This window comes from Globicephala melas, chromosome 20 (genome assembly GCF_963455315.2).
Source record: "Globicephala melas chromosome 20, mGloMel1.2, whole genome shotgun sequence".
Lineage (NCBI taxonomy): Eukaryota > Metazoa > Chordata > Mammalia > Artiodactyla > Delphinidae > Globicephala > Globicephala melas.
The window spans coordinates 53,922,892-53,950,462 of record NC_083333.1 but is presented as its reverse complement, the minus strand read 5'-3'; the positions used below and the strand labels follow the sequence as shown (position 1 = coordinate 53,950,462).

The 27,571-nt window shown below is 40.8% G+C and overlaps 1 protein-coding gene across 2 annotated transcripts; it reads right to left on the bottom strand.

Moving 5' to 3' along the window:
* Nucleotides 1–100: 100 nt before the first annotated feature.
* MMD (monocyte to macrophage differentiation associated) lies at nucleotides 101–27,571 on the bottom strand. Of its 2 annotated transcripts, XM_030881624.2 has the most exons (7): nucleotides 27,255–27,569; nucleotides 19,731–19,812; nucleotides 15,487–15,647; nucleotides 11,723–11,797; nucleotides 9,996–10,097; nucleotides 7,741–7,810; nucleotides 101–2,015 (listed from the first exon to the last, which is right to left on the bottom strand). In XM_030881624.2, exons 1-7 carry the CDS (start codon nucleotides 27,278–27,280, stop codon nucleotides 1,815–1,817), a joined length of 717 nt encoding a protein of 238 aa, XP_030737484.1. In that variant the 5' UTR covers nucleotides 27,281–27,569; the 3' UTR covers nucleotides 101–1,814. The 2 variants fall into 2 exon arrangements, with proteins under 2 accessions (XP_030737484.1, XP_030737485.1); XM_030881625.2 differs by lacking the exon at nucleotides 11,723–11,797 and having other exon boundaries at nucleotides 27,255–27,571.

Genomic DNA, 27,571 nt, shown 5'->3' with positions numbered 1-27,571 from the left:
CAAAAAAAAAGGCTACTATACGTATTACATATGTTAGATGAGCTCAGGCTTTCAAAAATGCATTATCATTTTCACAGTCATCTAATTTAGAGACAGTGGAACAAATCCAAGTAACAATTTTATTTTAGTCTACAGCACAATTTTTTAACATACATTTTAGTGGTTTTGACAGTGGTACTTTTGAGCAGACTTTAAATGGATCCACAAAAGTTAATACATTTAAAATAAAATATACACAATAAAACGAGAGGCATCCAGATGCTCAGAATCATGCAGAAGGGGTGGTCTGGTCGGTGTTATCACTGGATACCTTGCCTATTTAAGAATTCACCAGCAAGAGGCCATTCTTCTGTTCTTCATTTCCACATAATTTAACAAAGTCAAAGAGTTCTAAACATACACACACAATATAAACCCTCATTTAAAAGCTACGTCAGTACAAAATTTCAATGAATTGAATTCAATGTATTGTCAAACCAACAATTCAATGATCAAACCCATCACTAGAAAACAGGCAGTAACAGCACCTGATCTAAAGGCAAGGTTATCTCATTTATTAAAACACCAACAGGAGATTAACCAACAAAGCAACTAATATGTTAATATAAGACACTGAAGGAAAACCAAAAACAATATATTAAATACCACTCCACTGAGCCAGGATATAACCCATGGACGACAGACACATGAGTTTATCTGTCAATCAGTGCTTTAAATACTTTTCCATGAAAAAGAGGAAAGTGTATCAGAAGATGCAAAGAAAAGGTAGAAATGTGAATTTATGCATCTAGTTCCATAATTTAAAATGACTATCAAACTGATAATACAAAGCTAAGTGACAATGACTTAACCATTGGGCACCAAACAGGCATGACCACTATTCGCTGTAATCCATAACGCTCTTCAGGAGTTTTCAGTGGATGGCCAACCCAACAATACTCCCTTAGTACAGACTAGATACTCATCCGCTGTTGAAAAAGACCCTGAAGAAGACATGGCAAAGGCATAGAGAAAAAGTTGAACCTTTTGAAAAAGTTAATGATATCAAAATACTTTTCCATTGCTGGGAAACCAAACTAGGTCAAGTATACAGCCCAAAGCAACATGGAATTCAGAGTCAGAGGCTGGCAGAAGAGTTTTGGAAAACTTGTAGTTTTTAAAAATTGGCAATTTCTCCATGCTTAATAAAACTATCAGAAGAGGTATAATGTTTGTTCATTTGTGGAATGTTGACAGCTTGCTGCAAAAATTCACATGAATGAGGAACTGCAGAAATGCGCTTCAATGAAGTATTTTTTAAAAATTTACAAAAAACTGAAGTTTCTATTTAAAAAATAACCATGTTATGCCAAGATGAAACATGGTAAAAAGTAGTGTAAATTCTGTCCACGATTCTTCACACAGCTAATGGGAAAGTGATAGAAACCATTTTCTCTTAAAAAGGAAGTTTTGTTATTGCACTGACTTTTACAGCCTGACCTAGTAATTTAGAAAAATTATGTAGTAAAATCTGTAAAATTAAAATACAAAATTCTGGTTTGTAAACATCAGTTGGCCAAGTCTATCCAGAGTACTTAGTGATAGCGGAATGGAATGAATAATTAATTCACTACCTTATTTATCTGCTGTGAGGGGGAAAATTCCAGAACACAGCTTTTATACTTTCACAGTAATTATATTCAAAAGTTATAAAGTCAGTACAGCTGTCTCCTTCTTCTTTTTTTTTTTTTCCCTCTGTGCAGTTTTCAGCTCTTACCCCGCTCCTAAGTGCCATAATTGAAATAATACTGGTTTGGAGACCTAGTAAAGATTGGTCATAAATGTCGCATAAAGTCTGTAGGACTTCGGTAAAGATATTTCCAAATGGCATAGTAATGCACTGCAGCTGCCGTGGCCACGAACAGGTGCCAGATGGCATGGGCAAATGGAATGATGCCATCGCTCTTGAAGAACACAACGCCCAGGCAATAAATTAAGCCCCCACAGGCAAGTTCCTGAAGTCCATCGGTGTTACTCTGTCAACAGAGGAAAAAAATTAAAGGGTTTGGATGTTATTCTGATATGACAAGCTAAAGAGATCACTGCAATTTCCCCTAAGTCTCCTGATTTTCTAGACAATGAAGTAGCTCTGAACAGATAGAATCCTCATCTGTAAACACGAATTACACTTAAATTGACCTGGGTTACCCTCTGAATCGGCCGTCTTGATTTGACCAAGCAGTCAGGTTACAGGTCCCATGGGAAAAAGAAGCACCTTCTGCTCGTTTATACCATGTTTAAGCAGACTGCAATCGCATCTAAAATGAACAACAGCTCATTTTAATAAAGCACAATCCTTGGCTTTCATCTTCCTCTTTAGGAGCTTTCTTCCCTACACCCATGCCACTCCATTTATAATCCACATCTCAGCCTGGTTTTCACTCCCTTTGTCCTCCTCAAACACTGTTCTACACTAATCGCTTTTCCCAGACTCTTCACCTGCTTCTGTGAGCTTATGGCTTCCTTATGGCTGACACGAGAAAATCATAGCAAGGAGTGACCTCTGAGATCTGAGACCATATAGCACAATATATTTCCTAACATTCTAGATGTTGCCAGGCCTTTTTGTCTTTGTGCCTGGGAGTTTCTTAGCTTAGGAGGAAATTAACAGTCAGGTGTGCTTTAGCACAAAAAGGAATATTTACAGGCTACTCTTGGTTTCAAAGACCTTGACCCATCTACAAGATTAGACTGGGCTGTATGAATGAGAGGGGAAGAGAACAGAGGCAGAGCTTAAGAAGCTGACAGAGAAACAAGTCAGGATTTCTGGGGACCAGGAATAGAAAGGTCTCAGTTCTGCAAGGTGAGTGGAAACCTAAGCCAAATCGTGGCAAGGCCTGGGAAGGGGACAGGTGTGTGGGTGTCCCAGAGGCCTGGGCACTGATGGCTGTAACCCTGTTAGCCTTGGAGCAGGTCCTGGTGGCCAAGTCCAACAAGGAACATGGGGAAGCTCCAGTGCATCCACCTACTTGAATGGCCCCATTGGCCTCGGCCAGAGCAGTGGCAGCAACAGACACGAGCTAAGAACCAAGCGTGAGGATCCAGGGCCAGGGGTGAGGATTAGCCCTATTTTCAAAGTTCACATAAGCACCGTGGTTTTCGTAAGATCAAAAGATGAGGAAGGAGCCAATCCAAACTGACTGATACTGGACTTCTTAACCTTGGTAAGATGGCACATCAGTCAGATTTTGTTTTATTTAAAAAGTAAAACATAGCAAAACAAAACACCAGCTACATTTATTAGTTCCTAGAGGTTATAAAGCAATTAGTATCCATTAATTATACAAAATTCTCTGTGTATGTGTTATTAGAGGCATTTTCCTAGAGAGGATTGAGGTTTTCATGGGATTCTCACAGGGGCATCTGACTCCCTAGTGAAGACTCACTCATCCAACACAACCTCCTTAATTTAGAGATGAAGAGGCTAAGGCCAGAGAAAGAAGTAGCCTGAACAAAGTAACACAGCTGGTTGCTGCCCCGAAAGACACCACTCCTTCTTCTTCCACTAAAACAATAAACAAGAGACCAAACCAAGCACACAGGTTGGTTTTGACATACATTCTGTTAATAGGTAGTTCCTCAAGATACCACATCTGCTTATCAACTTTCAAAGAACCAGAACATAGTTAATCCTAAAACAAACAAAACCAGGTATGTTCTCTTCATTATCAATGTCATTACTATGTTTCTATGTACCAGGACTTGTTTGAAGCACTCATTTAATCTTCACAACCCTAACTTAGGTACTATTTTTATCCAAACTTTACAGACGAGAAAGCTAGAATACATAGAGATTAAATAATCTACCAAGGTCACGTAACTTTTAAGTGTCAGAATCAGGATTTGAACCAAGAACTAAAGTGTTTTATTTCCTGAACTTATATTCCTTTTTTGGGGGGAGGGGGAGTTTTAAAAATTGATGATTAATTTACATAGTGTAATGCATAGATATTAAGTGAACAATAAGGTTTGCCCTTCCACTAAGGCAACCACTGTTCTTATTGCTATTACCACAGACTAAGCCTCTCTTCTAGAACCTCACATAAATGGAATTAAACTGTATGTACATTTTTGTGTCTGGCTTCCTTTTTGCTCAATATAATGTTTTTGAGATTCATGCATGTGCTACTGTATATCAGTTATTCATTCCTTTCTATTACTTAGCATTCCATTGAATTATTTAACATAATTTGTTTATCCTTTCCATTTTGGGGCTATAATGAATAAAATTAACATTTATATTGTTTTACAAGTCCTTTTGTAGATACATGTTTTCACTTTTGTTGTCATAAATTTATGCTTAATTTTATAATAAACTGCTAAACAAATTTCCAAAGTGGTTATACCATTTTATACTCTCTCCAACAATGAATTAGGGTTCTAGTTATTTCACATCCTTGTTGGATTTTGGTGGCATCAGTCTTTTTAATTTAACTTTAACTATTCTATAGGGTGTGTAGTGGTGGCATGTTGAGGTTTTAATTTTCATTTCCCTGATTTCTCTGATGACTAGTTACACTGAGCAGTTTTTCAAGGGCTTACTGGATACTTGTATCTCTTTCTCTTTGTAAAGTGTCTGTTCAAGTGTTTTACCCATTTTTATAGGATTGGCTTTTTATTATTGACTTAGAGTGCTACAATATTTGATATACACCCTTTGTCAGATACTTATAGAGAAAGCAAATATTTTCTCCCAGTCTGAGGCCTGGCTATTTATTTTCAAGTTCATTGATCTTTTCTTCTGCAGTCTCCCATCTGTTGTTAAACCCCTCCAAATAAAATTTTTTCTTAACGTATAGTTTTCAGATCTAGAATTTCCATTTGGCCCTTCTTGCTTTTCTAGTAGTATCTGTTTGTATAATGGATGCTGAGTTGTTAAAGAGTATAGATTTTGTTGCCTTCCTCGAAGGAATGTGGAGTTTGTTCCAATAGGCAGTTTATTTACCAAAGGATCAATTTTATCCTTTCGAGGTTTCTGGGCTTTGTTATGGCAGTGCCAGAGCTGCCCTCACTCCAGGGCCAGAGTTGCTCTTATCCTGAGGTGTGGTCTTGCTAGGGTCAATGGAATAGCTAAGTTGTTCAGCATGGTATCCCCGCTCTGGCTGGCTGGAACTCTCGTATCTCCCAGTACTAGGCTCCTTCTGGAATCTCCATTGATCTCACAGCCTTCCAACAGCTATCCTCAGCCAGGGCACAAATGCAGCTTAGTATTCAGGCAAGGACTCAAGGAAACCCCTTGTAGATTTCTGGAGACTCTTCTCTGTGAAGTTCCCTCCTCTCCAGTACCCTGCCCCAAAACTGCAGCTGGCTCGGGAGGTGAAATGCTGATTTGTTTCCTCCACCCAGACTGCTGCTCTTGGACTCCATTTTCTTTCGCAGTTTGGAAAGCATTCCAGGGAGAAAACTGCAGTGCGTATGAAGTTCATCTTTTGGTTTCTCTCCCCGCAAGGATCATAGTGCTATATGTCTGTGTCCAACGCCAAAAAATAGTTGTTTCACATACTTTTCCCACTTTTATAAGTTCTTTATGGTAGAAGGGTAATTCCGATACCCATTATTCTGACCAGAACACCAAAGGTTTGAGTCTTCATCACTTGTACCGTTCCTTTGTTCCTTCAGATGGCCTGTGTGGTTCTTTTTGATCTGGTCTCTGTCTAGCTCACCAGTTTTATCACGAGACTTGTGCTACCTGCATAATTACACCCCCTCATGCATACATGCATATTCAGATGCTCGTGCTCTCCGCATCTCTGGGGCTTCCTTCATGCTGTATCCTTTTCCTGTACCACCTGCATCACTCCTTCCATCTCTTGGCTCCTATTTGTCTTTCTGAATCAGCTTAAATAGCATTTCCTCTGGTAAATCTATCATGTGCTCCCATAGCAGGCTGTACTTTCCCCAATCAAAGACACTGTAAAACTTTACGGTAATTTCTTATTTTATATGAATTGTATTTTTCTGCTTGATTCTAAGTTCTATCTGGGCAAGTGTGGGGATTTTCCTGTTTGATTAACATAAACATTAGTCACTTGCTATTGTTCTTGAAAATGTCAATGAAAGATATAGGCTAGTAAAAATACTGGATAAACTTGCTCTTATGGATACTCAGAGGGAATTTACTTGAATTTACACTCTATTGATTAGTGACCCATCAACACAGACCTTGCTCTGGGTGTCTTCAATCGCCCTCTACCTATATGGCCTTCAAGGAAGATCTCATTTCTGACTTTCACCTCCCTCCCCTCACTATTCCCTGTTGCCTTTACCAGCTAAAGTGTATGTATTTTTGCTACGAGGTAATTATCAAAGCTATTATAAATCTCATATCTCAAAGAACATATCTTGATACATTCTCATAAGACATACCCTCTAAAAAAACATAAGCAAACCTATAAATCCTAAACCTTTTACAGGTGTTTTTGTGACCAGGGCAAGAACTATACATGGCAAAATTACATTCTTATAACTTGCCTATGAGCTCAGGAGGAAATTATAGGTACAATTCTGACCCTTGTAGCCTGAGAAGAGAGTTCAAACTAAACACACAGTGGCTGGTGCCCCAAAATGCAGAGTGTAGGACTGGGAAAACATAAGCTAAAGGCACAAGTGACCAGTAGATGGGATCGTGAGGTTGTTATGTTATTGTTTTAAATTGACGGATAAACTGATGTCTCAACAGTAATCAGTCTGAATGGGAGTACAAAACACATAAGTGCAAATGCCTACTACAGGTAATGAATGCTACACTTTCACCCATCAAAGTCCCCAAAAGAAAATTTCAAGCAAAGTTTAAAAAAAAAGCACTTTCCTGAGAAAGAAATAATAGGACTTAAAACCAAGTGAAAGGAAAAGTAAGAGTGAAGAAATTTGACAAATATCCAATAAAATGTTGAGCCAAATGACCTTTTGAGGTCCTTCCAATTCTTAAGTTTTAAGAAGTCATGGGACTTCCCTGATGGCACAGTGGTTAAGAATCTGCCTGCCAATGCAGGGGACATGGGTTCGAGCCATGGTCTGGGAAGATCCCACATGCTGTGGAGCAACTAAGCCTGTGCGCCACAACTACTGAGCCTGCGTGCCACAACTACTGAAGCCCGCACGCCTAGAGCCAGTGCTCTGCAACAAGAGAAGCCACCACAATGAGGAGCCCACACACTGCAATGAAGAGTAGCCCCCGCTCGCCGCAACTAGAGAAAGCCCGCTTGCAGCAACGAAGACCAACGCAGCCAGAAATAAATTAATTAAGAAAAAAAAATTTCTGCTCTAAAAAAAAGAAGTCACTAATTTATATTTTCTTCATTGTAAGAAACCTCAAAATTTACCCTCACCATGGATTTAGGGTTAAGACACTAAGTAATCCAAGTAGAAATTTCCACCTTCAAATAATCTCACAATTCTTTGGGAAAAGGGTGGGAGTGGAGGTGGGGTGAACAGAAGGGTTATCCCAAAGAACAAATGCAGCAGATTATCATATGGAAGGAGTCACACTTAGATGTATAGCTTTTCCAAACTACAGACAGTAGGTAGTACAAGTTGTGGCACTTTGTAATTTATATATTTTTTCTTTTGAATCTCTAGTTATTGGACATGTCATAACTTCAGAAAGAAAAGCTTCAGATCGTATCTATAGACATATTAAGAGTCACAGTGATTTAAAAGAAAATACGGTGAAATAACTTAAATTATGAAGTAACTTCTTACCATTGATGTCACCACCAAGGCTGGAGAAAACCCCATTGTGAGATAGAAAAAGAGCTCAACCACCTTATACCTGCAGAATAGAAATGTGTTAATTTAATTTAAGTTAATTTAATATATCTATTCCTACAACACTCAGACTATTTCCTTACCAGTTTTTCCCTTTTCCTTTTGAAAAACAAATGTAAACTCTTGACTATTCAAATGAAATGTATTTTCCCTGTAGGAGACCATTAGGGCTCTAACTGAAATACTGTAGTTGAGTAACAATGAAATAGCATTTCTTTCAGGACTGATAAGGCATCAAATTCCACATACTACATGCAAAACGTTCTCTGCCAAAAGCTGTCATTGAATCCAATTCACATGCATTTTCCACTTCTAATCCCAGAGTGTTTGCCTTCATCACCATTCCAATCCATGGTTATAAGACACTGAAATTATGAAGCTGCACAGGGAATAGCTTGGAGCAGTTTATCAGTGGCAAAGAGATGGGAGCCCTAAGGAACTAAGGGCATGTGTTTTTTGTTGTTATTGTTTTTTTTTTTTTAACTTTTTTTTTGGTATTTTTTTATTTTTTGAGGGCATGTGTTTTTGATTGTCTCTTAATTTTGTATCTGTACAAACTCCAGTTTGTAAGGCTCATCACCTTAGGTGCAGAAGTCTGAAAATGCTAAAAAACATACTGTACTGAAATTCAACTTATATTTATGCCTAATCAAACTAGACTCTAAGTTCCTCGAAGGCAGGGACCAAGTTCTGTTTATGTTTGGGTCTGCAGGGCCTAGAACAGTATAGTGGCACCATTTAGGTTCTCTGTAACACCTGCCAAACCAAATGGCCAAGTGTGACTCGCATCTCATTCTTAGTGTTTTATACTCAAAGTCCACCATGAAGTAATCATATCAGGGAACTGGGGATGAATGTGGGTTTGGTTTATATTAGAAAGCCTTGAATAGGAGAAAAGATAGTTGTCTTACTTTACTTCCTAATTTATCCAAGGATATAAATTAGGGGTTTGAGCCTGAGAAGCAAACTGTTCCTTTGGATATATATATAACGCATAATACCACTCAGAATTGCTAATTATGGTCAAAAATGCATTTAAGTGAATTTCAAAGTCAGAGAGAAGTTAGTTAAAACTACCACTTTCTTCTGAAAAGAGAAAACAATTTATTACTTTGTGACAAACACAAGTTATGTTTAATTCTGAGGGCCATTCTGCCAAAAACAATAGATAAATAATTTAATAAACTGTATCCAATGACAATTATTTCATGGTTGTGAGTTTCTCAAGTTCAGGCATGTGAAATAATGAAAAGAGCCATGGAACAGGAACTAGGACACATGGGTCCTAATTCCAGACGAGTCACTATTTGATGCATGTACTAAACATTCTCATTTTTTTTTTTTTTTTTTTGTGGTACGTGGGCCTCTCACTATTGTGGACTGTCCCGTTGCGTAGCGCAGGCTCAGCGGCCATGGCTCATGGGGCCAGCCGCTCCGCGGCATGTGGGATCTTCCCGGACCGGGGCACGAACCCGTGTCCCCTGCATCGGCAGGCGGACTCTCAACCACTGCGCCACCAGGGAAGCCCAACATTCTCATTTTTTAAACATGAAGCACAAATAGGTGACCTTGAAGGTGTCCTCTAGAACTAAGCTGCTAAATTTCAATACGTTTTCTTTTTATATTGCTTCACACTTAAGACTAGGAGATATGAATAACGGGTTAAAAAAGGTGTGTCCCATGGTGAGGATACTAAGGGTTTAGATGCCCTTCCAAATGTCCCCTTTCTCAGGGAGTCCTAGGTTGGAACATCCTCTGGGTTTCTAACTAGGTGCTCTGTGGGGGCTTAATAGCTATTATCTTCAACCATCAAAGAAACTTAGAAAAGCAGTTATTTTTCTCATGTGGTAACTGTAAGTCATAGAGGATAAGGCTAGTTTGCTAAGACTAGCCTGCCTGAGGATGTGAAATGAGGTCTGACTGACTCCAAAACTGTCGTTTTAGATGAGGGACAAGTGCACCTTGTCCTTCAACTATATCACATATCACACAGGCACCATTCATTTCTGTCTGCAGTAATCTGTAGACCAATGATGAATATCAAATGGTTCTAAAGATTTGTTAAAACAATATGTATTCTATTTATGTATTTCTACTATTTTGAACTGCAAATATAAATTATACTGTAATGTAGATAAAATTTAGGAAGTTAATTTTAAAGCTATCAAATGTAAATTATTTTCTCTTACTTTTCATGGTAGAGAAATACATAAATGGTTCCTCCAGCTGCCATGAGCCAGATAAACCAACGCATATGAGATGCCAGGGGTCCAAGTTCACGGAGATTTAACCTAAAAATGTAAACAAGACAAAAAAGAACAGAAGTGATAAATGAAGGGAATTCATACAACCTGTGTTTTCCTCTGCTCTTGAAAACTGGGAGAGAAGGTACCAGGACAAGACCAGAAAGAAAAAGCAGTCAACATGCGGTTGGAAGTATTTGGGCAACTGGGATAAAATTAATAACTCAAGGATAAAATTGTCATTCAAGCTTTAAGACTAAGAATTAGTTCCAATGTGGTTTAAAAATAGAACCAGCTAAAAGGAGACACGTAGAAGTAAGTCCCAGCACATCTGTGATGCCCGACTTTCCTTATTAGGCAGACTGCTGTAAAGGCTACTTGCCTTATTGTTCCTGACTACGTATTTGGGAGCAGATTGTTTACAAAGCTTACTGAGAATGCAACAAAACCCTGAACCAGGTCACATACACACAGTGGATACCTAATACACAGACCAAGTGTCTCCATTATCAATTTCTCCACCAAGAGAGAACATGAGAAGGTCTAGCCTAATACATGTTATGGAAGATACTCTGTGGGCTAGAATTTAACCATGGACTCTTGTGAGGCCTGAATTTAAAATGCTGCAAATTCATCTGTACTAAATTCAGATTAAGAATAGATATGAAAATAAAATGTTCTGAATGGCTATTACTACAAGATTAATATTTCCAAACGGAAAAGGTTCCACCTGCATATCGAAGACTACATGCGAACAAACTGCCTACTGTAATATTTGATTCCTCAGTCTACATTTAAAATTTTTATTTACTTATTTTAAATTGAGGTATACTTCACAAAAGCCTTTAAGTATTCTCATTCCAGTATGATTCAGACCTATAATTTAGTAACAGTTACTGGGGAGAGACAGCACTTACTTTTTACTCCAACAGATAATTAGGTTTCTTTTGAATGATGGATGCTGCATTAGTCAGAATCTAGAGGCCTGCTGTTTCTAATGATATATAGTCGATGGCATAATATGAATTTCTGAGCGGTTAAAACTGGACCATATCTTGATAGAGGAAAATCAATGTTTCTTTAATTATGGGTTACAGAGCAGCAAAAGACTCTATCTGATCTATACCAAAAAGGCAGGAAGAACAAGGACACTGAACTGAATAGTAGGTATTTTAAATAGCTAACTAATTAGGCTACTTCTCTTATTCATATAGCTAAAGAAATGAGAAATGCACTCCATACATAGTAGCTACTGTGCTGTGAAGACCAACAGTATAAATTTCAAAAGTGACCTTGTTTTCTTTGTACGTATTTACAGTATTTCTACTTAAACAATTAGGTGTCCAGGTATTCTGAGCAGCAGCAGAAGCATATAGAAAGAATATGGAAGGCAAAGGTAATATATTTCAAAGGTGAGCGTGCTGCCTACATACAACTTAGCAGCACTTCTCTCAAACAATCCAGTGCCACATATGTATTCTGAATGGCAGTAACATTCTCCCCTTAAAATCTGCAATCTGACCCAAGTAAATCAAAATGGGAAAGAAAAAAAAGCATGTATGTGTGTTGGGATGGGGGAACCGGGGAGCAGGGATAGGAAGAAGGAAGGGAAGGAGGACCGAGAATTCTCTCATAAAAACACTATCTTCAAAAATATAAAGACTGTATCTTACCATGGGGCGTAAGATGCAGCAATGAAGAAATAGATAACCATCCTATCACACATGTGAAAGCAATGCTCCACTGTCCTGTGGGGGGGGGGGAACAAGTTAGAGTTTTCAGAAAATTTTACAACTGAAAGTAGGGGTTATCACTCCACTATGTCACAACTGCCACTCTTGTTCTTGGTTCTCATGGCATTTGTAACTTGGCCTTCAAAGTTGCACAGCTATTTTTAATATGGAGCCACAAGTAAAAGCTCTGTATTATTTTTAAGATTGCATATACCATAGCTCCTCTCCATGTAAGAACCCCACAATAATCAGGAACTCAAAATCTGTCTTTTCTGATATTTTCTATTTTTTTTAGATCCTATCTAATAGGAAAATGAAATTCCTTGAGGGTAGACCACCTCTCAACCCCTATCATAGTGCAGGGCACAAAATCATGAAGGCTCAGTAAATACTCCCCAAAGCCACATTCTTTTTAGAATGTCTTAGAAGCAGCTTTTACTCCAAATCTTAGTGTAGACAGTAAGCTGCAATAAAGCAAATTTAGAAACTAATTTAGGAACAGCAATAACACAAACCAGAAAAAAAAAAAAATCGCTCATTTGCTGTCAAGAGGGTAGCCACCTGGGCTGCTGCTCCTTTTTTTGTTTTAACAAACTTATTTATTTTTGGCTGCATTGGGCTTTTGTTGCTGCATGCAGACTTTCTCTAGTTGCAGTGAGCGGGGGCTACTCTTCGTTGCGGTGCACAGGTTTCTCACTGCAGTGGCTTTTCGTTGTGGAGCACGGGCTCTAGGTGCACAAGCCTTAGTAGCTGTGGCTCACGGGCTCTAGAGCCCAGGCTCAGTAGTTGTGGCACACGGGCTTAGTTGCTCCGTGGCATGTGGGATCTTCCCGGACCAGGGATCGAACCCATGTCCCCTGCATTGGCAGGCGGATTCTTATCCACTGTGCCAATGGGGAAGCCCCGCGACCTGGGCTTCTAACCAAGTTTTTCCTTCTAAAACTGAAGAGTCAGGAAATGTACAAAGATTTGGCTCATTGAGGTCTATTCACAAAACGGATTAGACAGAATCCACCCTTTATTGAGGTTATTTATTTATTTATAAATTTTTGGCCACACCGTACAGCGTGCGGGATCTTAGCTCCCTGACCAGGGATCAAACCTGCGCCCCCTGCAGTGGAAGCGCAGACTGCTAGGGAAGTTCCTGAGGTAATTTAAAAGTACAAATGCATTGCATTGTCTTGAATCCATTTTCAGTCCAAGGGGTAGTAGCTGTGGTTTGGTGGCGCACAAGTATTAGATTTTGCCTCATCACACACTCTGTGTCGACCAAAGCAGGCTGAGGATGTTTTAGTCACTGTTAGTGCTAGTCACATGTTAGTGAAGAAGTGAAAATAATTTAGGTGTAAAAAAGCAAACACTAGATTAATGTTTCTCAAACTTGACTGCCTTGCAGAATCGCCTGGGGAGCTTATAAAATACAGGCGCAAACTCCAGTCCAGAAGATCCTGATTTAAAAGGGCTAGAAGATGTGGTAGAAGATGCAGGGAAGAGAAGAATAACTCCTTGGATGACTGTGATTCCAAGCCAGGTCTGGGGTCTTTCTAATTCTGCTTTCTAGACTGTTATGCACTGTTGCAGCAGGTAAAGTCAAACGTGCAGTTTCATTCAAGACCCACCACCCATCTCTGACCCTCACTCTCCCCAAGGGTGAAGCAGTAGTAATATCATCTGTATCACAGAGTGCGTGTGAACATTAAATGAGACGATGTAGCCATGCATTTAGCACAGCACCTAGCACACAGTAGGTACTCAATAAATGCTTGTTCCCTTCCCTCTTTTACTTAAATTAAGGCTATACTTAGGATATTTTAAAGAATTAATGCAGAGCAAAAATCCACATGTGGCTTATGATTCTAGCAGTGCTATTTCAAGGTTCAAGAGAGACTGATTTCTATTACATCGTCTCAGGCCCTGGCAGGGAGGCCCTGAATAACGAAGCAGGCACCTACAACTCTTTGATTCAGATATCTAGACAGCAAAGCCAAGTCAGCCAAGGGAACCACAAGCACTGGATCGTGCCAAGAAGATAATGAAGTGCTCCTGCCTCTGGGCTCTGCAACAGTGCACCCTGAAGAGCCAGGACAAGTACTTCTGAGGCTTGCTTTTGAGTGTGTACCAGAGCTCCCTCGTGATTCAATGCTGTGGTTTTATGTTAAACCCTGGGAACTGTCAGCTTATAGGCAAAGGTAGCAAACTGCCAACTAGAAGCAATATTGTAAAGGGTGCAGTGGAAATAAACCTCGGGACTGGGAGTCAGATATCCTGGGATGATGATCAGATTCTGCTGGAATCACTGAGTCTCAGTTTCCCCAGGAGAAAATTATGGGGTTTGGATCAGAGGTTCCCTAAGGATCCTTCTAGCTCTAAAAGTCTGATTTTACATATGAGGAAACCAGTAATCATCATATGAATCCCAAATCCTGCTCTTAAATAAAGCATATCTTTTTAATATTAGATTGTTTGAATAACGAGATTTTTTTGAACATTCTATCTATAAAACCAAAAGTTACCTTGTTTTTTAATTTTATTTATTTATTTTTTGTCTGTGTTGGGTCTTCATTGCTGCGCACAGGCTTTTCTCTAGTTGCAGTGAGCGGGGGCTACTCTTCGTTGTGGTGCGTGGGCTTCTCATTGCGGTGGCTTCTCTTGTTGCGCAGCACGGGCTCTAGGCGCGTGGGCTTCAGTAGTTGTGGCTCACGGGCTCTAGAGCACAGGCTTAGTAGTTGTGGTGCACGGGCTTAGTTGCTCTGCGGCATGTGGGATCTTCCTGGACCAGGGCTCGAACCTGTGTCCCCTGCATTGGCAGGCAGGATTCTTAACCACTGCACCACCAGGGCAGCCCCCAAAAGTTATCTTCTAATATTACATTAAATCACTCTAAGTCTGTTCTGAGTCCTCCTTTTTGAGAAGAAACTTTGTCCTTTTGGGTTGTGCAGAATCCGTTTCATAAGCAACTAGATGGTGCGCTGCTACCTTTGTATCACCCAAATTAACCCTTCACTCAAAGGATGAATGCTTTTAAGTCCTCACTGGGAGACTAGGGATCACAATATTGTTTGGAAAGTGCTTGACAGCTAACTGTAGCAACATATGTGAATTTTGTTTGAGTAGATGCACGGGACCTAATTCTGAAAGCTGAACTTTGCAAAACAGTAAACCCGAGCTGTGATATACCTGTAGTACAGCTGTACTGATTTGTAATTTTCCAATCATTCTCACATGCATCATCTCATTCACCTATCACAACAGCCCGCCAGTCGGGCATTACCATTCTCATTTTAGTGATGAAGAAACTGAGGCTACACAAGACTAAGTGGCAGGGCTTGGACTCAAGGCCCAACTGGTGACTGCAAGTCCAGAGTACTGGTCATCACCCTGCAGCTTAGGATGAGCCATGCTCATCCTTAGTGTGCTGACACACTGGAAAACAGGTGTCAGGACTGTACATTGTAAGTCCTGGGGAAGCAATGTGGTTTTGTTCGGTTTCCGAGTAAAGACCTGCTTTCTTAAGACACAGATAGGGGTGCTCAAATTCTGTCCAATCCATAGGAAATTTCCTGAGTGTTGGGACAGCATTAGACTCTACCAGGCAGGAAAATGTGCACTCTTTGCCTCACCTGACCAAAGCATGCCAGCGTGAGAGGCTAACCCGAGCCAACTATTGTGAGTGACCTGTTGAAACAGCGTACCATCCACTGTACCTTAAGTGGCTCTTTTTCCATGATACGATGTGAAATACTGTGGAAACAATGAAGAGGGCACAGAGGCCCATTCCATAAATCCATGCTGTTATCTTTTCCCAGCAGTCATCAGACAGCCGGTGGAGGAGGGCACTGCCCACAATGGCTGGAACAATGAGGAACTGAGAGAAAGGGAAAGAAAAGTAAATATTCAGCAAAACACTGAATTGAGAACTTTATTAAATATACATAGGTTTACCAGGGGCAATTTTAGGAAGATCATTTTAAAACAAACATTTGCCTTTCCTGGATAATCATAACGAGAGCCAGATGAAGTTGTCCGTTTATGGCACTGAAAACAAGTACTGCTGTTTAGAGCCCAGGACTTGTGTCCACCAATGGGTACACAGTCAAGCAGTAAGAATGAAACATTACTCAATTGTTGCAAAACAAATGTCCTCTATCCTAATTTCGTTAGTTAAGAACATGTTTCATCCTATTCTCTAATGTGATTTAAGGTAGGCACTTAAAATATTCAAATGGCAAGCATGTACCCAGATTTCCCTGGGAGGTCTTGATCTTTAAATATTCTTTCCTGTTTCCGCCATGTGCTACTGAAATCCCAATATTTCAGCAAAGGGTAACTAAATGAATCAAGTCAGTAACTATTATGTACATACCACACTCAAATAAATCATTTGTTCAAATCATATGTCCTGATTTCTAGTTTGGATGTCTACATTCCACCAATTTCCGAGCTACTGCAGAGTGAAAGGGTTATTTCATTTTTAATAGCACCTTTCATGTAGGCAAGAGTAATACACTCCTACTTATTCAAATAATTTGAAGAGACTAGAATCTTAGAGAACTTTGCTTTCTGCACCACATTTTACACTACATATTGACACAAATTTCAATGTCTAGTCATATCAGTGTGACTAGTAAACATTTAATAATAACAGAAATCATCTGAAGAAATAAATTACTTTATTAGATAGTGGAATAAACATACCTGGCAAAGAACGCAAACTTTAGCAATCTTATCTTTTTTTATCTCCAACACCTTCTATTTCCCTCTTGAAACAGAATATTAAATCTCCCAGATGAGATCAGCACTGAATTTCAAATGCTGAAGTATTCAATGGCCCAGAACAGAAAGAAAATTAAGGACAACAAAGTTTTTCATAAAACAATTTAATTTTGAGATTATGTCCTTTCTACTCTTTTCATGTTGAAGTATCTTCTCTTTAATGAAATGATGACATTAGATGGAAGTTTCTTGTTTTGTCAGTTTTAGAAATTTTACTGCTCTCTGAAATCCAAAAATCAGGGATACAGTTTAGTAAGTTTAATAAGATGACATTTTCTGTTCTGAAAAATTAATGTGGATGTTTTGTCGGTTTTTCCTTAACTTTGGTTTCTACAAGTGTTCCTTGTGACAATCCAGAAGAGAGAAACTAAGGGATTATTCAGGTCTATCTCAAGCAAATATTCTTCTTAAAGGTGAGCTGTGCATCTCAACAGCCAAACCATTATATTTAAATGCTCAACATTATGCTAAGTAATAAGCATTTCATTGGTTGCTTTATTTATTTATTTTTATTTTAAATTTATTATTTATTTATTTATTTTGGCTGCGCTGGGTCTTCACTGCAGCGCGAAGACTTTAGTTGTGGTATATGGGATCTTAGTTCCCCGACCAGGGATTGAACCTGGGCTCCCTGCATTGGGAGTGTGGAGTCTTAACCAATGGACCACCAGGGAAGTCCCTCATTGGTTGCTTTTATTGGTCAGTATTATAAAAACTATCAGAGCACTATTTTTATAACTTTTATCAGTGTTTTGCAGTTGGTAAAGGCATATCCATAAAATGGTGGATGTACATTGGAACAATAAGTGAAGGAACAGGACATATAAACTGTTATTCAAACTTTTATATTCTTTATATCCTAATGCTGACCTAGATTTAAATACACACACCCCTACATTTTCTTAGGGGCCTGTGGACAATTAACTTCAGAAGTAACTTTATTCTCTGTTAAATTCATCAGACATTTAGTTAAGAATAAAAGATGGAAACAAACCAAATGCCCATCAACAGATGAATGGATATATATATTATACACACACACACACACACACACACACACACACAATGGACTATTACTCAGCCTAAAAAAGCATGAAATATTGACAATTTGCAGCAACGTGGATAGACCTAGAGATTATCATACTAAGTGAAGTAAGTCAGAGAAAGACAAATACATGATATCACTTATACGTGAAATCTAAAAAATAATATAAATGAATCTATATACAAAACAGAAACAGACACAGATATAGAAACTTATGGTTCCCAAAGGGGAAAGGGAGTGGGGGATAAATGAGCAGTATGGGATTAACAAATACACACTACTATATATAAAATAGATAAGCAGCAAGCACTCACTGTATAGCACAGGGAACTATATTCAATATTTTGTAATAACCTATAATGGAAAACAAGCTGAAAAATATGTGTGTGTGTGTGTGTGTAAATATATATATAAAAAACTGAATCACTTTGCTGTACACCTAAAACTGACATAATATTGTAAATATTATATTTATACTTCAATTAAAAAGAAAGAATAAGAGATGGATATCCAGGCAAGTATAGTTGACAATCAAATTAGGCTGTTTTTTCTTTAAAACCAAGTTTGGACTCTAAACATTTTGACCCTCTGGTGTTGTGAAGCTCACTTCACAAAGCGTTCACTAATGCAAAGACAGGGGTCAGCTCAAGGCTAGAGAATTCCACTAAATCCTTCCTGCCCTGAGAATCCAAACCATGGGTCCAGGGAGACTGTCCACTAGTGAGGTTACTCCAAATTTCATTATTGAAGCCCTTTTATGGAATCCAGGGCAGGCATGTCAGGTACAAACTTTCTTCTAAAGAAAAAACATTTAGTAAGATTTCAGCATATTAATTATTTAAATAAAAATCTTTTGAGCACCTAAAGAAAAAGGACAGTGATGAGAATAACGTTTCAGTATTACCAAGTAGTATTTGAATTCCACTATTACAATACATAAAACTGATACTTTATAAAGTTTGATTTCTGCTAAGTAATGACTAAACAGCATTGTTCTATTAGATTACAAAGAAATCCACCAAAAACTAGCTTATTTCAGGTTTATTTGGTATCATGACCTCTTTATAGAAATACTGACTATTCTTTGAAGAAGGGTTCAAGAAATGAAAAGGCACAACTTGAATTCAAGCAAGTTTTATTCTAATAACATATGTATATAACCTACACATTGTACTAACACTGTCTAAAATAATTAATTAGCCTGTTCTAACACTTCACTAAAGGAATAAATTGGTCTCCTTCTCTATTTCTTGTCTTCAGACTATATACCAGCCACCACTTTCCCCTCAAAAGTCTCACTAAATACAACTTTCAAAGGGAATAATGAAATCATAGATAAAAGGAAATTTATATGACACAAGAAAATGCCAATAAAATGAACTTAATAGGAAAACTATGAAAATACACACATATTTACAAACACCACAGACAAAAAGAAGAAATGCATCCAAGTGTTAGCAATTTATTTCTAGGTAGTTCTGTTTTTCTCATATATTCTTCAGTATTTTCTATGTTTCTTATAATGAATATGTTTTGTTTTTATAAGGAAGAAAAAAATTAGGAATTTAGGGATTAAATCAGCTTTTTCTTCTACTATCAAAAAAATTAAGAATTTAGGGATTAAATCGAACTTTTCTTCTACAATATGGACTAACATCTGCTCTGAAAAGCAAGGACCACAGTGGAGATGGAGAGGATGTGGCTACCTGTTTTAGGGGATCACTCAGGGAAAAAAACCACCTTTTTCAACAAATGGTGAATTCTTCTTGCCAATAAACACTCTGATTGTCTTGAAAAGGTGATTCATTTCATTCCAGGGGCGACAGTCTTCATAGTTTTCTTTGTCTTTTTTTTTTATAACTAAGGTACTTACTATTATTATTCTTTCAAAGACAATCTTGTCTGAGAAAGCAAGTCCAGGATAGACAGAGCTGACTGTAGTCGGAGCACTCAAAGTGTCTGACATGCTCACAGTTTCTGGTGACATGACCTAGCACTGACACTTTGGCAGGTAAGGTCACAGAGGTGGGTACACCCGACTAACGGGGCTGAGGTTAACAGAGATGATTGCCCCTTCCTCCCACCAAAGCCCTTTGGGAAGGATGGAAAAGGCAGAAAACTCATACTCACTGCATGTGTGTAACAGTTAGCAGCATGTTCATAACAAGTTGGTTTGTAGCGGCCATTGGCTGGGGCCCGGTGGTTCATGAACCTGTAGAGACAAAGACATCACGTGAGAAAAGCTCAGAGCGTGTAAAGAACAATGGTGAAGCTTGTCAGTGGTTGTTTGGTCTATTCTAACTGAAGAGGTGACTGCTGGAAATACCTAGTTACGGGATCAAAACCAAAGCCACTAAACAGGTGTAAACTGAGCCAACAGCCATAATCCTAAAGCGAATGCCCTAGTTTACTGGATTAAGTATTCTTTCAGTTCATTTAGAAGAAAAACTTTCTACCTACCAAAAACAAACAAAAACCATATCCACAACTGGTACCCCCACAGTAAAAAAAATTAAAAATAAAAAAATGGTACAACCAAATCTTAAATCTTAACAGAAAAAAAAAAAAAAAACAAGGTCATTTTTCTAAAGTTAACAAATACCAGAAACCACCATTTAATGCAAATTCAGTGTATTTGAAAGGTTTCTATTTCTTCTCTCAAAATGTATAAAGCTTATATATGTAGATCTTTAAAGCCTCCATCCCATGATTGGCAGGCCTGTTGAACTAGTTTCCGTCTATTGCATTACTTGTTCTGGCACCAGACAGCTTAAATAAATGATACCTGGCTGCCTCCTGGCACCTGAAACAAGAGGTACGTTTTCACCTGCATTCTTCCTGAATTAAAAGTTTCCTTCAAAATCTAAATATGTGACTAGCACCAGATACACTGGCTATAAAATTCATAAACACATGTGTATGTATCTAAATATCAAAATCTGTTACACATATAGACATACACCCATATTCCATATCCCCTCTGGGCTAATTTTGTGGCAACCAGCAAAGCAGTGAAAAGCACAAATACCATCGGACATGAAGAGATAAACAGCCTTCTTCTATTTCAGTGTGTGGGTGAGGATCCCCCCAGCCCCAATTCATACCCATGCCATGTTTCATGAGGGATTCTGGTTTAGTCTGTGTGTTCTTTAGAAGGAGGGAGATGTAAACTCAGGAAGATAAAAAGGCAGCTGCCTGAAAGAAGCAGATGCAGAGAAATAATGGAGGTAAGACAGCCATGATGGCATTCAGGTCTCAGCATTCAAGCAGCATTCCTGTGCTTGGGGCATGCAAGATGTCAACAGGCTTTGCACAATAAAGTAGCTTTTTGCTTGAGCTAGGTTAAGGGGGTAGGGGGAGGAGATTCTGTCACTAGTCAGTAGTCACACCTTATTAATTAACATGATGAAAAAATGGTACCAGGCTAAACCAAATGGCACAACCAGGTTGCCAAAAACTGACTAAAACACATGGTCAAGCGATTCCAAACAGTGCTCACTTTAAGAAAAGACTAGCCAACACTTTCTCCCTGAATTAAGAAGGGCCGGTTATCCCTAGAGCAAATAAAGTGGCAGTCCCTGCTAACCCAACATAGAGAGTTCAAGTGGCAGATCCACTAGGAAATGGATTTGGGACCTTTAAGATACCTTACTTGGACCACCAATGGGTAGCTATCTAACTAGCATGCAAAATATACACATATGGAATGGAATTCACCAGATGGCTTGGAAACTGTTTAAGAGAAATGTGCAGTTAACAGCTTCAGAATTATTCCAAGCTATTCTCACACATAGATAAATAAATCTTTTCTCCCCTGACAATCCTTTAAATAATTTTACTAAATTTCCTAAGGAACGAGAGTGTTGCTATACGGCAGTTATTAGTAAAAAGGAAAATAATTACACTCTTGGGAAGGATGATTTAAAAGTGTCCCTAGCATTCAAGGATCTACCAAATCATTAGCCTGAGACATAACGACAGGGCTATAAGTAGCATATCCTATTAGGAATTGTAAAGGGTAAAGAGCAAGGCTCCGGGATGGTTGAAGGTAGATTAAACTGTGAGCACTCTGTGCAGGGTACAGTAGGTAGGGTTTGACTACCCACCACAGGCTGCAAACTAAAATAGCAATTTATATCTCTGGCAGCCCAATCTAAAAATAGTCAGGCTATTACACAGTGACAGGGATAGACTTTCAAATTTTCTCCTAAAAGCAGAGAAACTCGGTGGCCATGTTTGTGACAGCTTAGTTCCTGCCCACCTGGAATCACTCAGGTTAAAAATAAACTCAGAAGTTGCAGAGAAAAATATCCCACCCATGTGACTTAAGGTAGTTTCTCCTTAAGGGCAGGGCCAAGATTCCTGCAATACAGAAAGGGAAGAGCAAGTATTCCAGGCACAGATCACTGCCTGGGGCCCCATGGGACAGCACATGGTTCTGCTGGGAAATTTACAATGCATTTTTCCATTTCTCTCTGATCTGCCAGGGTACAATCAAGCCTCCAACAAGGCCTCCTGCAGAAATCACTATGAAGAAATTAGTCGCCCAAGACCTAAATGGAAAAGCAGATGTAAAATGCAAATAAACTCCCACACACTGAGCCTATTCTCTTCCCCCCAAAAAGAATGAGGAAGGTTATCAAGAGTTATGGGAAATAGCACCCACTTATGGAAGACACCTCTACTTAAAGCAAAGCCACCCTAATGGTTATCCAGTGCTAGAAGACAGCATCCAGCCAGCTTCAGAGGGTTTGAGGGAAGGCGATTAAAGTTTTTAGTTGACGAGCTTTTGTTCATTCATCCCCTCACTTTCTCTTTCAACACTCTCTCCACTTCCCCTGGCCCAGTGTCCTCATGCTCTCCCGGTGATAGAATTTCAAAACTATGGAGAGAGGGACCTGGGGACACTCCTTAGCACACTTTTAATTTAGCCCAAAGCAGTGGCCTTCGGAAGGTAAATCTGCAACCCACCAGCAGATCTCAGAGGCCTAAGAGCAAATCTCAGAAGTTGTCCTTGATTCCTCTGTGTTCCCCATACTCCACATGCAAGCGCCATCAATGTTACCTTCAAAATATATTCCAAATCAGTTCCGCTCTCTACAGTTCCAAAGACCCTACCTTAAATCAAGACACCGACACCTCTGGTCTGTAAACATACAAAGTCTCTGGTCTCCCTGCCTGCCCACACGTGGGCTCTCTTCTTTACTCAGCAGCCACAAGTCTATCAGCACCAGATCACATCAAACACTAAGCAGAGCTTAAAATCTGTCTGGCTTCCCAAAGTGCTTGGGATAACACTGCATCCTCCGCAGGCCACAAGCCCTCACCCACTTCTCCAGCCTGGTGCTACCTTCCTCTCACTCTCTGCCTCCAACCAACCGCATCCTTTCTGCTCCTCAAACCACCCAGGTCTTATCTGCCTCAGGGTGTCTGTGTTTGCTGTTTACTTCTAACTAGAACATTCTTCTCCAGAATGCCCAGCTCTCCTCTCACCGGTCAAACTCATCTCAAATGTAACCTCCTTAGAGAGGTTTCCCTGACCATCCTACCTAAAGTATCACTTCAGCCCTCCTCACTCCACCAGAGCCCTTATCATAATTAGTAAGAATTGGACTTTTTGAACTTGTTTATTTTTTATTTCATTTTCTCCCACTGTAATGTGAATTCCATGAAGGCCATCTTGTCCACCATTTCATTTCCAGTTCCAAACACAAGGCCCAGCTTATTGCTGGAGCTTAATAAATAAGTGCTGAATGAATGAATAGAAAGACAGACATTCTGCCTGCTGCTGAAGTATTTTATCCTACCCGAGAAAGATCCACTCGTCAATTAGTTTCACTGGGGATTCTGTATGCAACAAAGAAAAACAGGCAGTCTTAGGGCAAAGAGAATCCTCAATCTCGTGAAAATAAAATTCTCAAAGGCCAATACCATGGACATTCCAAGGGCTCCTTCAACATCACTTGATGGGGCAACATAAGCTGACCCCTGTGCACAACCTTACTAATTAGCTTCCCTATATGAATAAGCATGATGTTTAGGAAAAGTGTCTGCTGCCAGAGGTAGTGATAGTGGTGGGATACATTTAACTTAAATAAGGGAAATGGCACATATAAGGAGACTACCCCATGCCTATGATTCAATGCTCTGAGAACACGCCAAAAAACAAACAAACAAACAAAAAAAGGCAATAGGCAGTCCTGGAAGACTTCTAATGCTTTAGAATTATATGCTTTGCCACATATTCAATTTGAAGCTAACCAGTGGTCATGAGGCTGGGGTTAAGGAAAGGAGCATCCTTTTCCTTGGATTTTTGGTTGCCAGGCTGAAGAAATGAGCATGCACCAGTAAGATACCAATAAGATACATTAGAAGCTCTGGGTCCTAGGCCTCTGCGCTGTCACACAGATGTTGTGATGTGGGCGGGGAGACAGAGGTGAATGGCTGCATGGGTGGTGGAGAGGGACATGATATTGAACCCTTCAGTGTGCCCCTTCCTTGCTGTGTGATGATGGCAAGCTCACTTTTATTCTCTAACCCTATTTGTTCTTCTATTAAATGGGTATAAAATTTGCCTCCTAGGGTTACAGTTGAGGATGAGATGAGTAATCTACAAATACCCAGCTACTGCCTGGCACCAGTAGGTACTTAATAAATGCCAGCAGGTATTCTAATCAGTCAGAGATGCTGTGAAAGGGAGAGAATGACTCTGTGTGGAGGGGTGGTGGAATCAAGTGTGGAAGGGTTAAAGCACAAAAGATAAAAGGTGTCCCACTGGGGTTTTTCACATCCTAAGCTTTTTGAGAAGCCATGCCTGCATAAAGCCCTCCACTTATTACACTGGGCTAGGCATCCCTACAGCCCTCCTCCACAGATACGTCAGAACTCTGGAAGTTGATCCAAAGCCACAGTGACCGCCAAGTTTCCATTATGAACAAACCAGCAAGGTGTTCAGGTTTTCTTATAATTTAGACATAGCCACAAACTATGGCCTAATGAAATGTTTTTATTGCAGTCAAATGCTCGTCAATGGAGTCCTGGTAAATCTACCAGAAGGAACACATGGGTTCAAAGATAGTGTATTCCTCTTTCTAGTTCCTCTGTCATTTACCTACTTGTATCTCTTCTGAATGCTCAAAAGATGTATAATAAACACAGTTTTTAAGAGATGCAGAACAGTACTCTCAACATGTCAATGTATGAACCACAAAAACCATGATTTTTTTTGTTATATTACTTTTTATTGGCAGGCTTTATTTCTAAGTTCAAATTGACTCTTAGAAATATCTTTCCATTTTAGCCTATAATACAGAAAAACAAGAAATTATGGGATCATTCATTGTTCAAAGAAAATCGGGGTAGTTCTAGATGTCATCAAGAAAATAACTGTTAAATATCCATTGATATTGTGCAGCCGCTGAGAAAATTACAATGTCTATGCTGCACTAAAAGAAAACGCCTGTAGTTTTTCATTTTTAAATGAATGAAGTAGAGTGCAAAATCACCTTACAACTGTGATAATAAGGACTGGATAGATTAGCGTCCAGCAAAAAGAAAAGTTCAGGGCTTCCCTGGTGGCACAGTGGTTAAGAATCCACTTGCCAATGCAGGGGACACGGGCTGTAGCCCTGGTCCAGGAAGATCCCACATGCCACAGAGCAACAAAGCCCATGTGCCACAACTACTGAGCCTGTGCTCTAGAGCCCGTGAGCCACAACTACTGAGCTCACGTGCCACAACTACTGAAGCCCGCATGCCAAGAGCCCATGCTCTCCAACAAGAGAAGCCACCACAACGAGAAGCCCGTGCACCACAATGAAGAGTAGCCCCCGCTCGCTGCAACTAGAGAAAGCCCACGCGCATCAACGAAGACCCTACGCAGCCAAAAATAAATAAACAAATAAATTTATTATAAAAAAAAGTTCCATCAGCTGAAATGGTAGTGTCCTAAATAAGGTTTGTTTGTTTTTCATTTCTCTTAACACTTTTAATGTTTGTGCGACAACCAATAAAACGGGTTCCTTTTCTTTTTCTTCTTTCTAGAGAAGAACTGAAAGGATAGAAAAGAAATACAACTCTTAATCTAACAAAAACCAGTAATTTCACAGAATATTGCCACTGTTCTCTGAAAACAGGAAGAGCAGAGATGTGCAGAGAAGTAAGACCAAATCAAACAAACCACATGCACAGAGCTTTGCCAACCATTACTGAACCTGTGTTACATCCTCCCTTAAAGCCCCTCCAGTCCTCATGGCTGACTTCATGTTCTCAAGCCAGAACACCAGGGTTTCGTTTTGCCTTTAGAAGTACTGATATGATATCCCACTAGGGGAATACTGCCAGGCATTCAACACCCTGAGTGATGAGCAATATTCGGAAGTTAATCCAAGTCTTCAAACTGATCACCCTTCTGATGGCACAATCCACCACAACCCTCCCTGTGAATATTTCACTCCTTACCCTGTGGGACTGGAGGAGGAATAAGATCAGAATGGGAGAGGGGGCGTCAAGGGATTAGGAAGTTGGAAAGAAAAAAAAAAGTGCACTTTAAAATCTTGAAATAAAAAGCAGTGCCTAAAAACTCAACAATAACCTCCTTGGAAGACTTCATGCATTCTTTGTCTTTTTTCAAATTCCCCCTGTCACTGCACACTAAGCTAGCCTGCTCAGGGTGAAGGTCTGGGAATGGGGACGGCTGCCTGATTCAGACAAAGGGATGGAGAGTTACCACAACACAGGAGAGGTGAACTTTCACCCGCTTAAACGAAGGCGATTAGGAAAAAAAGCCCAGAGCTTCCTCTCGGAACTATGGCCAGCCTCCATCCATTGCTAGATGGCAGACACCCGGGGTCGGGATTAAGGCCACGGTACCTCCCCAGGCCGGCGTTACCATCGGCTCTCCAGCGAAAGGGCAGCCGGCCAGCCTTCCGGTGGTGCCTCCTCGGTTCCTCCTCCTCGTTTCCTAACACCGGCTCCTCAACAGCAGGTCTCACCACCCGGACGCTAACTTGCCCCTTCGCGGCGCCCCCAAATAGCACGCCCAGGGACTCTAAGCCTGAGTACCCTCAGGGCCCGGACTTGGCCAGGCAAGACTAAACCAGCAGAGCCTGCCTCAGTTTCCCCGTTGCCACGGCCGTTCAAAGACAAAGCACCTAAAACGGCCAGCACCCCCGCTTTACCACAACTCTCGCTGCAGGGCGCAGCAACGAATGGGCCCCGGTTCCGCCCGCACCGGGAGCCCTCCAAGCTCCCGGTAAGGGATGGAGGGCAAAGCTGGGGTCGGAAGACTCGGGGGCAGCGCCTGCGGCTGGGGTTCGGGTCCTCAGATCAAGCAAGAGCCCCGCCTGGATGGGGTGAAGCCGGGTGAGCAATGGGATACCGCGGGAGAAGGGCAGGCTCGTGGTCCGAGGTCTGGGAATCCGAGGTTCGCAGATCGCGAGGGGGACCCGGGACAGGCACGAGATCTGGTCTTTGGAGGAAGGGGATCACCCAGGGACAGCAGGGAGGGGAATCCCCCGGGAGCCGGTCCCCGGCCGAGGCGCGGGATCCACAGGGGATGGACCCAAGTGAGGAGCCGGGACCCACGCGGGAGGAGGCGGGATCCAGGACCCGGTCCCGGCACGGGCGGCGGGGCGGGGGCGCCATCCCTCTCACCGCTGGAATCGGTTCTGGAACCGCATTGATCCTCTGCTCCTCCTCGTGGGCCAGGAGCTCGGTATCGTCAGCGCCGGCGGCCGGGCGCGCGGCCCTCATGGGCTTGGGCTGCTCCGGAGGCCGCCGCGTGCCCGGCGGACCACTCGGCCAGGCAGGGTCGGAGTGGGCCAGGCCGGGGGTCGGGACAGGGCCGGAGCCAGACCTGGCGGCTGGGGGCGGGAGGGAAGCCGCTTAAACGGCCCCGGTGCCTCCCGCCTCCAGCCTCCCGGCTCCTCCACCCACTGTCGCCCGCGCCCCGCCCCGCAGCGGAGCCCGGC

Excerpts from the sequence above, each read along its gene's own strand:
- MMD (XM_030881624.2), bottom strand. The coding sequence starts at position 27,280 with ATGCGGTTCCAGAACCGATTCCAGCG. Across the intron at positions 11,798-15,486 it reads TGGAAAAAGAGCCACTTAAG|GACAGTGGAGCATTGCTTTC; the intron begins GTACAGTGGATG and ends CCCCCCCCACAG. Across the intron at positions 10,098-11,722 it reads GCTGCATCTTACGCCCCATG|GTTAAATCTCCGTGAACTTG; the intron begins GTAAGATACAGT and ends TTACATTTTTAG.